The sequence below is a fragment of the Bufo bufo genome, chromosome 4 (genome assembly GCF_905171765.1).
Source record: "Bufo bufo chromosome 4, aBufBuf1.1, whole genome shotgun sequence".
In the NCBI taxonomy this organism is placed as follows: Eukaryota; Metazoa; Chordata; class Amphibia; order Anura; family Bufonidae; genus Bufo; species Bufo bufo.
The window spans coordinates 263256520-263273509 of NC_053392.1; the positions used below are offsets into that span (position 1 = coordinate 263256520).

Below are 16990 nucleotides of genomic sequence, written 5' to 3' on the forward strand. Positions count from 1 at the left end.
CATCCGTGATGCGGTCCGCAATACAGCAACGGGCATCACACGTTCGTGTGAACGAGCCCTTATACTGATTTATAATGCTGTGTGCCTCTTCTTGACCTCACTTCTACAGGATCATCGTGACATACAACTATCAGGGATCCCATAGAAGTAAGTAGTGATGGGCGAAGCGAGCTTAGGATACTAGATCCAAAGTCGCTTTGTTCAAAACTTTGGATTGATACTGTACGGAGATCCGCCTGTCTGTACAGTATTAAAATGCACGGCCTCCGATGAGCCGAAGTCAGTTATTCACGAAGTCGCACGAGACTTAGTAGAATAACTTCAGTAGTTGATTTTTAAAGTGGAAAACCACTTTAAAACTTGCTGTTAACTCGAGGTACTAGTCGGAACCAAAGCCGAGTTCGGTTTTAAGTTTTAAAGTGGTTTTCCCACTTAAAAAATCAACTACCGAAGTTATTCTACTAAGTCTCGCCTCTCGTGCGACTTGAATAACTGACTTCGGCTCATCGGAGGCCGTGCAATTTAATACTGTACAGAGAGATGGATCTCCGTACAGTATCAATCCAAAGTTTTGAACGAAGCGACATCGGATGTAAAATCCGAAGCTCGCTTCGCTCAACCCTAGAAGTATGGTGAAGCAGAGGCACACACCATTATAAAACATGATATAGCCGCGCGCTCCTGCAAGTCCAGAACAGCGGATCACGCTCTTACACGGAGCGTGATTCCTGCAACGGACTCCCTCGTGTGAAACATCCCTTAGGCTGGATTCACATCAGTTTTTGCCATTCGTTTAACGTATATGTTGGGGGAAAAAGTATACAAAAGCGTAGCACACCTTTTCTATCCTGTAGAGTTTGGTAAAAACGTTTACTTTTTTTTCTTTTACAATGGATCTCTGTGGTACCATTGTATGGCATCTGTCTGAGGCATCCATTGACATATGCACTAAACGATTGGCAAAAAGATGATGTGAAACCAGCATTATGTGGAGAAATGGGGGCCCCCTCCTGCCTCAGGGACCCTCCAGGGCATTCATTTCTTCCCCCGTGGGTCAGTGCGAGCCCGAGTACCGCCAGAACCTGAATGCTGATCAATTACACGTTTTACTTAAGGCGTCACTCATTTTTCACACAACTTTTGAGAGGTTCTAAAAGTGGTGCTCTGAGTGCTGAGACCCCCACCACTCTCTAGGAGGAGGGGCGAGACGTATCACGCGTTCTCTCCTCTCTGCATGGGCTCCCACACTTTATTCTGTCATGATACACACACCTGTCTCTCAGCCCCCCTCCAATCACAACTTTTCACGTTTCTATGACACATCAAAAGTTAGGTAAAAAGTTTGTGATGCTTTAAGGGGTTACTAGCAAAATCATGTCAATGAAAGTAGAAAAGTGTAACCTAAGAATTCATCCTTTGCTGGGGAAAAACACTGACCTAGGCTGGTGCCATGGCCAAGTACTTTCCCCCCCCCTCTCCAAATACATATATGAACACACACACTAATATATATATAATGTGGGGTGTATTCTACTTCCTTCCTCGCTCGGAACTTCGCTTATCTCCTTGTAATAGAGTGCCTGCCAGTAATAAAGATGGCGCCCGCGTCCCGTTACGTGTGACGCAGCGGCGCTCTGACTCCTGCCCTCTGACGCTCCCCCTAGTTCTTGCAGAGACCACAGAGGGTGCTTTCAGGCTGGTGACCCGGTCCTTCCACCCGGTCTGCCAGTAGAGGAGTTGAGACACGTGCACACCATGCCTCCGTCTGAGTGGGCAGTGCAGCGGCTCTGTTTAGTCAGCTGTCAGCCGGCAGCACGGGGTCTCCACCCCAGCCCCTCCCCCTCACGTGCTGCCGGGTGTCAGTAGATGCAGTGGAGGGCATAAGTGTGTAACCTGGGGCGAGGTGGAGCCGACACCATGCTGCTCTCCGCCGTGCTGCACACCTACTCCCTGCGCTACATGCTCCCTGCAGCAGTCATGCTGGGCACTGCACCCACTTACCTGCTGGCATGGAGCTGCTGGAGGGCCCTGAGCGCTGTGCTGCCCGAAAACTTATTCCAGCGGGTGGACGACCGGCTCTACAACGTCTACCAGAGCATGGTGCTCTTCTTCTTCCAGCACTACACCGGGGTGCAGGTCAGGTCACATGGGTGGGCAGGGGTGGTGGGGGAGACTGGGGTGCCAGGGGATCCAGGAACTTCAACTAAAGTGTATGGAAGCTGGGCATCACCAGCATGTGCTCTAGTGCCCTTGTATTATTACCAGGAAGAGTTATAGAGGACACTAATATCACCAGCATGTGCTCTAGTGGCCCTGTATTACCAGGAAGTGTTATAGAGGACACTAATATCACCAGCATGTGCTCTAGTGCCCCTGTATTATTACCAGGAAGAGTTATAGAGGACACTAATATCACCAGCGTGTGCTCTAGTGGCCCCTGTATTATTACCAGGAAGAGTTATAGAGGACACTAATATCACCAGCATGTGCTCTAGTGCCCCTGTATTATTACCAGGAAGTGTTATAGAGGACACTAATATCACCAGCATGTGCTCTAGTGGCCCTGTATTACCAGGAAGTGTTATAGAGGACACTAATATCACCAGCATGTGCTCTAGTGCCCCTGTATTATTACCAGGAAGAGTTATAGAGGACACTGTCACCAGCATGTGCTCTAGTGGCCCCTGTATTATTACCAGGAAGAGTTATAGAGGACACTGTCACCAGCGTGTGTTCTAGTGCCCCTGTATTATTACCAGGAAGAGTTATAGAGGACACTAATATCACCAGCATGTGCTCTAGTGCCCCTGTATTATTACCAGGAAGAGTTATAGAGGACACTAATATCACCAGCATGTGCTCTAGTGCCCCTGTATTATTACCAGGAAGAGTTATAGAGGACACTAATATCACCAGCGTGTGCTCTAGTGGTCCCTGTATTATTACCAGGAAGAGTTATAGATGACACTAATATCACCAGCATGTGCTCTAGTGGCCCCTGTATTATTACCAGGAAGAGTTATAGAGGACACTAATATCACCAGCGTGTGCTCTAGTGGTCCCTGTATTATTACCAGGAAGAGTTATAGATGACACTAATATCACCAGCATGTGCTCTAGTGCCCCTGTATTACCAGGAAGTGTTATAGAGGACACTAATATCACCAGCATGTGCTCTAGTGGCCCATGTATTATTGCCAGGAAGAGTTATAGAGGACACTGTCACCAGCATGTGCTCTAGTGGTCCCTGTAATATTACAAGGAAGAGTTATAGAGGACACTAATATCACCAGCATGTGCTCTAGTGGCCCCTGTATTATTACCAGGAAGAGTTATAGAGGACACTAATATCACCAGCATGTGCTCTAGTGGCCCCTGTATTATTGCCAGGAAGAGTTATAGAGGACACTGTAATATCACCAGCATGTGCTCTAGTGGTCCCTGTAATATTACCCGGAAGAGTTATAGAGCACGCTGCAATGTTACCAGGAAGTGTTATAGAGGACACAGTAATACCAGGAAGTGTTATAGTGCCTGCTGTAATATTACCAGGAAGTGTAAGGCTACTTTGACACTTGTGGCAGAGTGATCCGGCAATCTGCATGCAAACGGACAGCATTTGTAGACGGATCCGGATGCGGATCGGTCTCAGAAATGCATTGCAAGAACGGATCAGTCTCTCCAGATGTCATACGGACAAACGGATCCTTTTCTATTCTTTTCACATTTTTAAAGGTCTGCGCATGCGCACACCGGAAGGATGGATCCGGTGTTCTGCCAAATCTCTATACCTTGCGAAAAGTCTATATCGGAAGTGACGCGGCTGCACAGGAATCAGCTGGAGGAGGGTGTGCGCTGCGCAAGCGCACATCCACCGTCTTGGCAAAGAACTATTGCAGCGCCGCGATAGAAGTACTTCGTACACCGCGCGTGCACACTTAGGGGTATAGAGATTTTGCAGCGCAAAATGTTTCATCAGATCTCCCTACCCCTTAGTGCGCACATCATCAGTTGCAGGTCATCCTTACCGCAGAGCTGAGTGCTGGATGCCGAGCTCACCACATAGTAGAGCTGAACTGCAACTGATGAGTACTTCTATCGCGGCGCTGCCATAATTCTTTGCTAAGCCGGTGGATGTGCGCTGCGCCGCGCACACCCTCCTCCAGCTGATTCCTGTGCGGCCGCGTCACTTCCGATATAGACTTTTCTCACGGTATAGAGATCTGGCAGAACACCGGCATTGCAGTATTTTTAATGCCGGATCCGGCACTAATACATTTCAATGTAAATTAATGCCAGATCCGGCATTCCGGCAAGTGTTCTGGAATTTTGGCCGGAGATAATACCGCAGCATGCTGCAGTATTATCTCCGTCCTGATCAGTCATAAAGACTGAACTGAAGACATCCTGAACGCATTACTCTCCATTCAGAATGCATTAGAATAAAACTGATTATTTTCCGGTATTGAGACCCTAGGATGGAACTGAATACCAGAAAAGAAAACCGCTAGTGTGAAAGTAGCCTTATAGTGTGCACTGTAATATTACCAGGACGTTTTATACTGCCCGCTGTAATATTACCAGGAAGTAATAGTGTCTGCTGTAATGTACTGTACATTACCAGGAAATGTTTGTGTCCATTGTAATGTACTGTGCCAGGGAAGTAGTTTGCGATTCGTTTGTTGGTAAAAGCAGAATTGCGTTACGGATTCCGTTACCACGGACCATAACGCAATTCTATGACTGAATGCCTTTAGAGACATTCCGTTATTCCTTCCGTCATAATAGAAATCTATGGGCTGCAAAACGGATCCGTCCCGTTTCCGTTCTGCAGGGGAGTCCTCAGGACGGATCCTCTATGCAGACCATAGACTTCTATTATAACGGAATGAATAACGGAACGCCTCTGTAATGTAGTAGTTTATTATTAGAAGCTGTTTATCCGGTTCTACTAGAGATGCCTTTCATGCCTGTCTGGGAGCCTAGGTATCAGCATTGTGTTGAGTGTATTCGGTGAATATGGGACTATCCTGTGAATTTTTAGTGTAAAGAACAATTCAAGGCCGGCCGGTCCTGTGCTGCTGGGTGTGTAAATGTCTGTAATGCTGTGTAGCAGGAGTGACCTTGACTGCAGGAAGTACAGTACCTTTACGTCATTTTATATTGGGAGTGTGTACATGTGTGACCTTGTCCAGCTATTGCAGTGTTTGATACTACAGCTGGCCATACACATTAGATTATTGTCGTCCAAACCCACTGACCATAACGTGTATGGAGGCCCCAGGTTTGATTCTTTATATTTGTGAAGAGATAAGGCACTGACAGTGGTGTCTGACAACGATGCATCCCCCTCCCTACTCTGAGCACATGCACCCTGAGCGCTAATTCATGACACTTGGTACTACTTGTAGGTATCTTCACCAGAACCAAACAGATCAAATATCCTGGTGAACCGGAGTAGATTGTGTGTTTTGTCTTTTTGACGTTGCGGATTGGGGCCGGATGCGCTCAGGGTGCTTTCAGTGAAACTCGCACTATTTTGCAAGCAAGTTCAGTCAGTTTTGTCTGCGATTGCGTTCAGTTGTTGAGTTTTTCCGCGCGGGTGCAATGCGTTTTGATGCGTTTTTCCCGCGCGTGATAAAAAAACTGAAGGTTTACAAACAACATCTCTTAGCAACCATCAGTGAAAAACGCATCGCACCCGCACTTGCTTGAGGATGCAATGCGTTTTTCACTTCTATGGGGCCAGGGCTACGTGAAAAACGCAGAATATAGAACATGCTGCGATTTTTACGCAACGCAGAACTGATGCGTGAAAAACAACGCTCATGTATACAGCCCCATTGAAATGAATGGGTCAGGATTCAGTGCGGGTGCTATGCGTTCACGTCACGCATTGCACCCATGCGGAAAACTCGCTCGTGTGAAAGGGGCCTAAAAGAGTTAGACACCACTGATCGGAGGCTGGTCATATTCTAGCATGAATACTCCTTTAGGCTAGGGCCACACAGCAACATATGTTGTGCGACATAAAAGGGTACAGCTACACAGCGATGTGCAGGGGAGGACTGGGAACTTAAAGTGGCCTTGGAAAAAATACTAAAAGTGGTTCTGTTTTTAGTTGGGTCCAAATTGATGGAAGGCAGGGCCACCAATACCCTATTGTGGCACATTTAACCACCCCAACAGAGCCAAATACCACAGTCCATCACAAAATACACCCCCAAAAACTTCCACTGGCCAGCCGTGGGCACCCTGGGCATCATCCCACCGGGAAATTTCCCTGTAAGGTCTATGGCCAATCCGCCCCTGGCGATGTGTCACACAGCAAGAAAGTCACGTGACTTTTCATGTAATATATTTCAGTAGTGTTGCAATGCGATAGTCGCAAAAAAAAATCCGACTTGCAACTGTCGCAGTATGTCGCACTGCAACACCATAGAAGTACATAACATGAAATGTGCTATTTCCTTGTCATGCGACACACGTCGGTGTAAACCTAGGCTTAAAGAGGAATTATCTCCTCACTGAAACACACATTGGCCTTTGTTGCCCCACTCCACTGAATGGCCTAGTGTTCTTTGTGAAGCAAGTCAGTGAGTAGTACCCAGCTGAAGTGCATACCGCCATAGTCTGTAGGTGAGCGATATGCCTGATTTTTTTAGACCATGCTCTCTGCATGCCGACAGGAAGATGACACTGATGCTGTACAATAAGTGGTGACATCATCAGAGCGCCAAAACGGGCTGCATCTGAAACCGCCATTTGGAACAACTGCGTTCAGTTTATATATAGGATGGCAAAAATATAGCGGGCACAAAGTAAAAAAAAAAAAAAAGCCAGCCATTCAGTGAAGTAGGGGCATGGACCCCTTTGGGACCCAGACAATTTTTGTCTGTTTTTCCTCCATGCCTTCCAAAAGCCATAATGCCACCATGTAGTTTCCATATCATAAATTGAAAAATGGGGGGAAAAACACAATTCCACCATTTATTTTTCGGTTTCGTTATATGGTGTTCACTAAAACTAGTTGACAACCCTATTATGTCGGTCAGTACAGTTTTTATTATTTTTTACTACTTGGAAAAAAAATAAATAATTGTATTTGTTAACCATATTCTCCCACTCATAATTTGTGGGACGAGCTCTAGTTTGGGTTACATACAACTTTTTGATTAGGTTTTATCCTTTTTTTTTTTCTTTTTTTTTTTGTGTGGATGAATTGACCAAAAAATGATAATTCAACCTTTTTGATTTTATTTTCATCACAGCATTCACTGTGCAGAAAAAAATACTTAAAAATGTTAACAGTTCCAACATTTTTAGACACAGCGCTACCTACTGTATTATGTTTATTAGAGATACCGAACCCTCCGTTTTTCTCTGAATAGAAATGTGTCCTGAGAAGTGAGAATGGATTTTTTATTTTTTGCTGCAAGAAGCTGATCATGTGAAAGCATCAAGCAGTTTGTCATCTATGTGCATTTATAAGGATCTCATCCAGCTATTTCCAGGTCCCGTAACTATAAATATACAACTAAGGGTACTTTCACACTTGCGTTTTTTTTTTTTTACGACACTGAGTTCCATCAAAACGGCTCAATGTCGGAAAAGAACTGATCAGTTTTATCCCCATGCATTCTGAATAGAGAGCAATCCGTTCAGGATGTCTTCAGTTTAGTCTTTTTGACTGATCAGGCAAAAGACAAAACCGCAGCATGCTACGGTTTTGTCTCCGGCCCAAAAAAAACCTGAAGACTTGCCTGAATTCCGGCATTTTTTCCCATAGGAATGTATTGGTGCCGGATCCGGCATTCAAAATATCGGAATGCCGGATCCGTCCTTGTGCAGACCGAAAAAAAGTTGAAAGAAATAAATGCCCTATCCATTTTGCCAGATAACACTGGAAAGACGGATCCGGCATTTCAATGCATTTTTGACTGGTCAGGCATTTTTAAGACTGATCAGGATCCGGATCAGTCTTACAAATGCCATCAGTTAGCTTTCATTTTGCCAGATCCGGCAGGCAGTTCTGGCGAAGGCACTGCTTGCCGGATCACTCTGCCGCAAGTGTGAAAGTAGCCTAACTCCTATCAGCAGGCAGGGCACTGCTTGCTTATTCCCTTGGAGTCAGCAGTAGGTGAACCCGATTTTGTGTCAATCTCGCCGTATTTCTCGGCGAGATTGAGCACATACGAGCCCCATCGCGGGAGCCAGCGCCGAGCTGGCTTGCCGCGATGGAGAGCAAGCGCGTCATAGAAGAGGCGGGAGATCCGACTTGGATTCCCGCCAATTCTACACGTGTGCGGCGTTTGTTATGAATCCTGAGGGGGAAGTCCCCGCCGGATTTTAAATAAAAATCCGGCCTGGGTCCCGCCCTCAGGAGCATACCGGGCCCTTAGGTCTGTTATGGGTTGTAAGGAGAGCCCCCCCTACGCCGAAAAAAACGGCGTAGGGGGTCCCCCTACAATCCATACCAGACCCGTATCCAAAGCACGCTACCCGGCCAGCCAGGAAGGGAGTGGGGACGAGCGAGCGCCCCCCCCCCCCTCCTGAGCCGTACCAGGCTGCATGCCCTCAACATGGGGGGTTGGGTGCTCTGGGGCAGGGGGCGCACTGCGGCCCCCCCACCTCAGAGCACCCTGTCCCCATGTTGATGAGGACAGGGCCCCTTCCCGACAACCCTGGCCGTTGGTTGTCGGGGTATGCGGGCGGGAGGCTTAACGGAATCTGGGAGCCCCCTTTAATAAGGGGGGCCCCCAGATACCGGCCCCCCACCCTAAGTGAATGAGTATGGGGTACATCGTACCCCTACCCATTCACCTGCAAGAAAAGTGGTAAAAACACAAATAAACCACACAGTGTATTAAAATATTTTATTTTTCTGCTCCGGAGGCCGCCCCCTGTCTTCTTTATTAGCTCTTTTACCAGGGGGGGCTCTTCTTCTTCCGATATCCCGACGGGTCTTCTCCGCTATCCGGGGGGGGTCTTCTCAACTCTCCGGGGTTCTCCTTCTGTCTTCTCCTTCTGTCTTGTTGTCTCCTTCTGTCTTCTGTCTCCGGGGGGGGCTCTTCTTCTTCCGATATCCCGACGGGTCTTCTCCGCTATCCGGGGGGGTCTTCTCAACTCTTCGGGGTTCTCCTTCTGTCTTCTCCTTCTGTTCTTCTTCTGTCTTCTCCTTCCTTCTTGTTGTCTCGGCGCACCCCGGTTCTTCGTCTCGCGAGACTCGGCGCACCCCGATTCTTCTCTCTGTTGTTGACTCGGCGCACCCCGGTTCTTCGTCTCGCGAGACTCGGCGCACCCCGATTCTTCGTCTCGCGAGAACCGGGGTGCGCCGAGTCAACAACAGAGAGAAGAATCGGGGTGCGCCGAGTCTCGCGAGACGAAGAACCGGGGTGCGCCGAGACAACAAGAAGGAAGGAGAAGACAGAAGAAGAACAGAAGGAGAAGACAGAAGGAGAACCCCGAAGAGTTGAGAAGACCCCCCCGGATAGCGGAGAAGACCCGTCGGGATATCGGAAGAAGAAGAGCCCCCCCCAGAGACAGAAGACAGAAGGAGACAACAAGACAGAAGGAGAAGACAGAAGGAGAACCCCGGAGAGTTGAGAAGACCCCCCCCGGATAGCGGAGAAGACCCGTCGGGATATCGGAAGAAGAAGAGCCCCCCCCGGAGACAGAAGACAGAAGGAGACAACAAGACAGAAGGAGAAGACAGAAGGAGAACCCCGGAGAGTTGAGAAGACCCCCCCCGGATAGCGGAGAAGACCCGTCGGGATATCGGAAGAAGAAGAGCCCCCCCTGGTAAAAGAGCTAATAAAGAAGACAGGGGGCGGCCTCCGGAGCAGAAAAATAAAATATTTTAATACACTGTGTGGTTTATTTGTGTTTTTACCACTTTTCTTGCAGGTGAATGGGTAGGGGTACGATGTACCCCATACTCATTCACTTAGGGTGGGGGGCCGGTATCTGGGGGCCCCCCTTATTAAAGGGGGCTCCCAGATTCCGTTAAGCCTCCCGCCCGCATACCCCGACAACCAACGGCCAGGGTTGTCGGGAAGGGGCCCTGTCCTCATCAACATGGGGACAGGGTGCTCTGAGGTGGGGGGGCCGCAGTGCGCCCCCTGCCCCAGAGCACCCAACCCCCCATGTTGAGGGCATGCAGCCTGGTACGGCTCAGGAGGGGGGGGGGGCGCTCGCTCGTCCCCACTCCCTTCCTGGCTGGCCGGGTAGCGTGCTTTGGATACGGGTCTGGTATGGATTGTAGGGGGACCCCCTACGCCGTTTTTTTCGGCGTAGGGGGGGCTCTCCTTACAACCCATAACAGACCTAAGGGCCCGGTATGCTCCTGAGGGCGGGACCCAGGCCGGATTTTTATTTAAAATCCGGCGGGGACTTCCCCCTCAGGATTCATAACAAACGCCGCACACGTGTAGAATTGGCGGGAATCCAAGTCGGATCTCCCGCCTCTTCTATGACGCGCTTGCTGGGATGTGCTGTCGCTATCCCAGTGAGTGCGAGATCTCGGCACCACGTCGCCGAGTATCAGCGCGACGCTGTCGTGCTGAAAACACAATGTCACAAACACCTACTGTACAAGAGATCTTTCTTGCGCCTGCTTGTCTTAGGAAACATACTGCAATTTAATTCCTCTTTGTGCCTATGTTATACTGGTCCTTCATATTCTGAGAACTGTTATCACAATACGGTTTCCATATACTAACATCACTTTTTTTTAATTATTTTTTTTTTATTTCTTTTGTCAGGTAGTGATATATGGAGAGTTGCCAAAAAAAGAGAACATTTTATACTTAGCCAATCATCAATGTACAGGTTGGTATATTGAAATAGAAATATGTAATATAAATGCCTATTCTGTACCATATTTGTACATAGCCTTGGCCTTATTTCATCATTTACATGACATAATAGCAGTAATAGTCTGCAGGGCTGTGAAGGACATCCTATTTTCCAACATTGCCAGGGGGAGAGTTATCATTTCCCTTGTGCCAGAAAAGTAGCTTTAAAGGTCGCAAGCTGTGTGTTTGTAACTTTTTAAATACAACTTTTTGAGAAAAAAAAAAAGTTGTAAATGCCTCTTCTTATGCCACTTCCACAAGTGGGTGTGGTAAGGGCCATGGCCAGCATGCAAGACAAATTTATCTTCATTTACACCAGTTTTATGGCACAAATGCCAGAAATCTACGGCAGCCCTCAGCTGTTGTAGATTTCTGTTTAGGCGCACGGACCGCTGGTGGACGCGCCTAATTTATGATGAGGCCTGCACTTCGTCATCATTAGTTAGGTGCGTCCTCCAGGAAGTGCAGGGGATATCCAGACTGGCGCACAAAGTGCCTGTCTTGATAAATCTCCCCCAAAGATTGCAGTTTGTCAGCTCACAGGTCTAGTGACTCTACACAGCCATAAGGCAGACAGGTTCCCCCGGATTTCTCTGATAGGATCCGATCCCAGTTATGGAGCTCAATGTACATCTCTCACATGGAGCTGTAATATGGACATGTGAATGTAGCTAAAGGCTGCAGTCATTTTAGGGGCCTTTGACACAGGGGTGATAATTCAAAGAATGATGCTTCACAATCATTGCCCGCTGTTGCTCGTTATGGCCCATTTATCTGCCCATGTAGAAAGACCCTTAGTGAAGGCTGCTTATTGTTATAGCCGTGTGGATACCAGAAGAAAATGCATACCCTTTAACAGCAAGCAAACAATTCACAATCTGTTTTTAGGATCTAATGGGAAACCGTTTAGCGGTTTGTGGGCGTACCTTGACCACCCGCTATTTCTGGTCCTACCCTAAATTCTATAGGAATTAAAAAATTGCCCTTAGCCATTAGGCTACATTCACACGACGGTGGTGTAGCTGTGCCCACGTTGCAGACCACAAAACACGGGCACTGGCCGTGTGAACTCCATGCTGCAGTTCGGACTGATTGACTTGAATGGGTCCATGATCCGCAAGATACAGCAAAAGGTAAGGCATGTCCTATCTTTTGCGGTGTGGGGGCACGGACCTGGACGCCCTTGGAATGCCTTCTGAGTGTTTCAGTGGGCTTCCGTCTTCGCTTTTGCTGTATCTTGAGGATCATCGACCCATTTAAGTCAGTGGGTCCGCACCGCAGCACAGAGCTCACACTTCTGGTGCCTGTGTTTTGTGGTTGCGGTCTGCAGCACGGGCTACACCACGGTCGAGTGAATGTAACCTTATTGTCAGTCACTCGGGGAGGTTTATGATCATTATATAATAGTATAATTCTATGAACCAGAGCTGTGTGTACTTACTGAGTCAGGATACGGGTAATAACATACAGCTTTTCTATTTGTGTCCTTTTGGCAGTTGATTGGATTATTGCGAACATGATGGCTGTACAGCAAAATGCACTGGGCCACGTTCGATATGTTCTGAAGGATGGTCTGAAATTTCTACCTCTGTATGGCTGGTATTTTTCTCAGGTAATCTGAAGGATTGTTAATAGGATAGTCCAAAAGAATCTGTGAAAATATTCAGTCAGAAATCATTAGTATTGGGGATCGACCGATATTGATTTTTTAGGGCCGATACCGATAATTTGTGAACTTTCAGGCCGATAGCCGATAATTTATACCGATATTCTGGGTATTTTTATTTTTGAGAAAAAAAAAATTTCCTACACAAATCTGCTGAAAATTAATGTTTATTGTTAACGTGTATTTTTTTTTTGTAAATCTTTTTCATTTATACTTTAATATTTTTGTGTGTGTTTTTTTTTTTTTACTAACTTTTAGCCCCCTTAGGGACTAGAACCCTTGTCCTATTCAACCTGATAGATCAGGGTGAATAGGAGCTCACACTGTCCCTGCTGCTCTGTGCTTTGTGCACACAGCAGCAGGGAGCTGAACATGGCAGCCAGGGCTTCAATAGCGTCCTGGCTGCCATGGTAACCGATCGGAGCCCCAGGATTACACAGCTGGGGCTCCGATCAGAGGAGCAGGGGAGAGGGGATCCTGTGGCCACTGCCACCAATGTTTTTACTATTGGGATGGGGGTGGGGGGCGCACTGCGCCACCAATGATTAATACTGAGGGGGCTTGGGGGAGGGGGCGCACTGCGCCACCAATGAAGATAAGTCTCTCATTCATATACAGGAGGCGGGAGCTGGCTGCAGAATCACATCGCCGGCTCCTGACCTCTATGAGCGGTAGCTGCGATCCGCGGCACCTGAGGGGTTAACTACCGCGGACCGCAGCTACCGTTCATAGAGGTCGGGAGCCGGCTATGTGATTCTGCAGCCAGCTCCCGCCTCCTGTATATGAATTAATGAAAGACTCATCCTTATTGGTGGCGCAGCGGCCACAGCCCCTCCCCTCCTCTTGTCTTCTCTCCTGTCATTGGCGGCAGCAGCACAGGGGGAGGGAGACACTGCTTCCTTCTCCCCTGTGCTGCGGAGGGAACACGTAGAGCGCTGAGAGCAGCGCGTTCTGTGTTCCTCATACGTTATCGATATATCGGCAAAATAGATGCCGATACCGATAACTGTCAAAATCCTGAATATCGGCCGATAATATCGGTAAAACCGATAATCGGTCGATCCCTAATTAGTATCCTCGAACGCATGCAAATTCATTAATGCAGTGGTGCAGGTCTACTGCATGGCCAAAGCTGCAGCAAAACCACGTAAATTCCACATTAAGGTCATTTGTAAGCGGACTTCTATGGAAATATTGCATCTTGGTACCTCGGTCACTTTTCCACTTTTGATTCCGTGTAGTGAAAACGCATCTTGGCTTGGACTTTAGTTTGACCTCTGGGACTAGCTATTATTATGGCTTGAAACAGAACTTGTTATTGAAGAATTTAAATGGATATCCATCTAGAAAAAAACTTCTATCTCTATTGCATGTGTGATAAATGTTAAATCCATGAGGATCCTACCAGCTGAAGATCTTTGTATGGATTGGCAGTATAGAGTTTGTGTGGAGTAGCAGCACACATGCTAAACTGTCACCCCATAAAAATAGCTCCTCACCACAGTTCTGCAGATGGGGAGACTTGAGGCCATGGTCCCCTATATTTTTTCCATCCGTAAAGGGTTCCATTTATCTTAGCTTAGACAGGCTGTCTAGACATGCACAGATTTATCACAGGGGCTCAGGTTGGATGATAAATGTGGTGCTGGGATAGACGCTTTTGTCTGACTCTACCAGTTATTTGTTGGCCTACCTTCAGACAGAATTTTATGCCAAAATTGTGGTGCAAAATCTTGTCTGTACCTTTCCCACAAAGCAATGCCCCTCTTCCTGGTAATCCCTGCCCCCTTTTTCCCTTACACCCATGACAGCACCCTTAAGAGATCGCCTCCATTTAGGACAGGAAACAGGAACTTATCCCTTCGTCCTATGACAGCACCAGGAGAGAGGGATCCACCTCCCAGGACAGGAAACCCACAGGTATAAATCTTCACAGACGCCCCTCCTCCTCAGTGGTTTCCTGTCCTAGGAGGACAACCTACAGGTGTTTGTTATTTTCGGTGGGGAGTAGTTTCTCCCTTTTGACATTGCAGGCTGGCTGGAGAAGGTGTGCGCCGGGTGACCCCCCCGCTCCACACACCTTGGAGGGAGACGGACGGCTGAAATACCGGGTGCGGAAGCCCTCTCTACCCTCCCCGCTCTGTACCTAAACAGGATCGGCCATCCCGAGGACATGCGCGGGCAGCGAGCGCAGGGCAGAAGAAACAACAAGGAAGTGAAGATGCAGGAAAGGGGCAGAGCTTAGCTAAGAGGCGGCAAGTTTGAAAAGGAAGGAGCGCAGAGCGTCCAGAGCAGCACACAGCTTCTGCCTGCCGTTCGTGTGCAGCTCTAAGGATAAATCCAGTATCCAGCCAGTCTCCCCTGTGATCTTTGCTGGGGTCTTCCAGATAGAGGGCTATAGGGATATTTCCAGCATGGTGAGTTCTGGAGAGAACCCTCAGGACCCAGTCACCCCTGCACCTATGGTAGGAATGGGTATGGGCCTGAAGAAATGTAAGTGATCTACATTTATCTTCTTTCTCTAGAGATCGTGATTTTTTGTTTGTTTAAATTTCCAGGGTGTAACTGAGAAACCCAGAAAAGCTACCGCTAAGATACGTCATAAGGAATGTGGTATCTGTAAGGCTAAACTAGATGCTTCATACACTAAGCCCCTATGTAAAGGGTGTATTGAGGGTACCATAGCGGAAGAATCCCCTAGTATGGTCAAATGTATGAAGAAAATGATCAGAGAAGAGTTAAGTCTTATGTCAAATAAAGAACGCAGGCGAAAGAGCGCCAAAGATAACACATCTTTTTCAATTGGAAATTCTGACCTCTCTAGATCAGAGGACGAACTTGAAAGCGGTGAAAGGGAGTCCGTTACATCCTCTTCAGATGAGGAATGCAGTGGTAGGCCCTTTTTTCCTGTTCAGGAGGTAGATCAATTAATCAAGGCAGTGAGGGCAACTATGAATCTGGAGAATGCAAAAGAGGTTCGCTCGATTCAGGATATCATGTTTAGGGGCCTGCAGACCTTTTTTATCCACAAGAATGTAGGGGCCATGATGAATAGAGAGTGGAAACATCCGGATAAAAGAAGCTTTATCCCATCAGTAATTAAAAGAAAATATCCGTTTGAAGAAGGTGAATGTTCTCTATGGGATAGGGCCCCCAAAATTGATGTGCCCATAGGTAGTGTCTCGAAGGTCATCCCCACCCTTTGATGATTTGGGAAATCTTAAGGATCCGATGGACAGAAAGGCTGACACTTTTTTAAGGAGAACATGGGAATCCATAGGTGCATCCTTTAAACCTAATATAGCTTCCACCTGTACGGCTAGGGCACAAATATTGTGGATAAAACAGCTGGAGACGCAGATCCGGGATAAGACCCCTAGAGATAAATTATTAGAATTGGTCGAGGCTATTGGAAAAGCAGCCTATTTTTTTTTTTTTTTGGGCAGACGCCTCTGTGGATGCAGTTAGGTTGTTTGCTAGGGCTTCATCCATGGCTAATTCTGCTCGTAGGGCTATTTGGCTCAAGAATTGGTCAGGGGATGTAGCCTCAAAAAATCGCTTATGTGGTGTCCCTTGTGAGGGGAAATATTTGTTTGGATCTTCCTTGGACGACATAATAGAGAAGGCAGGGGATAAAAAGAAGGGGTTCCCGTCTTCTTTTCAGTCGTCCTTTCGTTGCTCCCTTCTGGCCACGTCGAGCGTGGTTCTATTGGCTGAGAGTGATGTCAGTAGCAGATCCTTGGGTCCTTCCGGAGATCCCAGATCTACTTTTTCAGGGTCATATTGTCCATCCCCCTGTGAAAAGGCTCCATTTGACGGCGTGGCTTTTGAACGGCGCCTTTTACTAGATAGAGGCCTTTCTGAATCGGTGGTTGCTACCATGCTGTTAAGTAGGAAGCCGGTGACTACTAATATCCAGTGGCGTCGCCAGAGGGGGCCACGGCCCCCCTACATAACGCTGTGCCCCCCCCCCCCCCCCCCAACTAAAATGCCCCTCCAAGTGAGCCGCAGTCGGGCACAGGGAGATGAGCGCTTCCATTGCGCTCATCTCCATAGTCATCTGCCTGTGCTGCGGCGGGGCAGGGGAGGGAGAGGCGTGTCCATTCCCCTTCCTCTGATAGGCTGCAGGCACTAGGCCGGCAGCCTATCAGAGGCTGGCGCAGGCGGCGCGTTGACGCCATCGCGCCGCCTGAGCCATACAGCGTGGGACACAGGCCGGAAGAGGCCTGCATCACATCGCTGACATGGAGGTAAGTAAAGTGTTTTTTTGTTTTGTTTTTTACAATCGTTTTACAGGCACATTAGGGGGGCTCTTGTTACTGGCATGTTATTGGGGGCACTATAGGGGCATCTACTGAGGCCACAAAGAAGGGGTATTTTATATGGGGGGCTCTGTACAGTAGCATTTTATACTGGGACACATTATGGTGGGTACTATGGGGAAGGGGGGAGAGGAGTACTATGGAGT

At 47.9% G+C, this 16990-nt stretch overlaps 1 protein-coding gene across 1 annotated transcript in view; it reads left to right on the plus strand.

Moving 5' to 3' along the window:
• Positions 1 to 1658: 1658 nt before the first annotated feature.
• Positions 1659 to 16990, plus strand: part of AGPAT5 (1-acylglycerol-3-phosphate O-acyltransferase 5) — a 64181-nt gene continuing 48849 nt past the window's right edge. Inside the window, exons 1-3 of the mRNA XM_040428549.1 lie at positions 1659 to 2136; positions 10764 to 10830; positions 12353 to 12468. Coding sequence (XP_040284483.1) covers positions 1918 to 2136; positions 10764 to 10830; positions 12353 to 12468 — 402 coding nt within the window. The 5' untranslated portion in view covers positions 1659 to 1917. The remainder of the gene's footprint in view (positions 2137 to 10763; positions 10831 to 12352; positions 12469 to 16990) is intronic.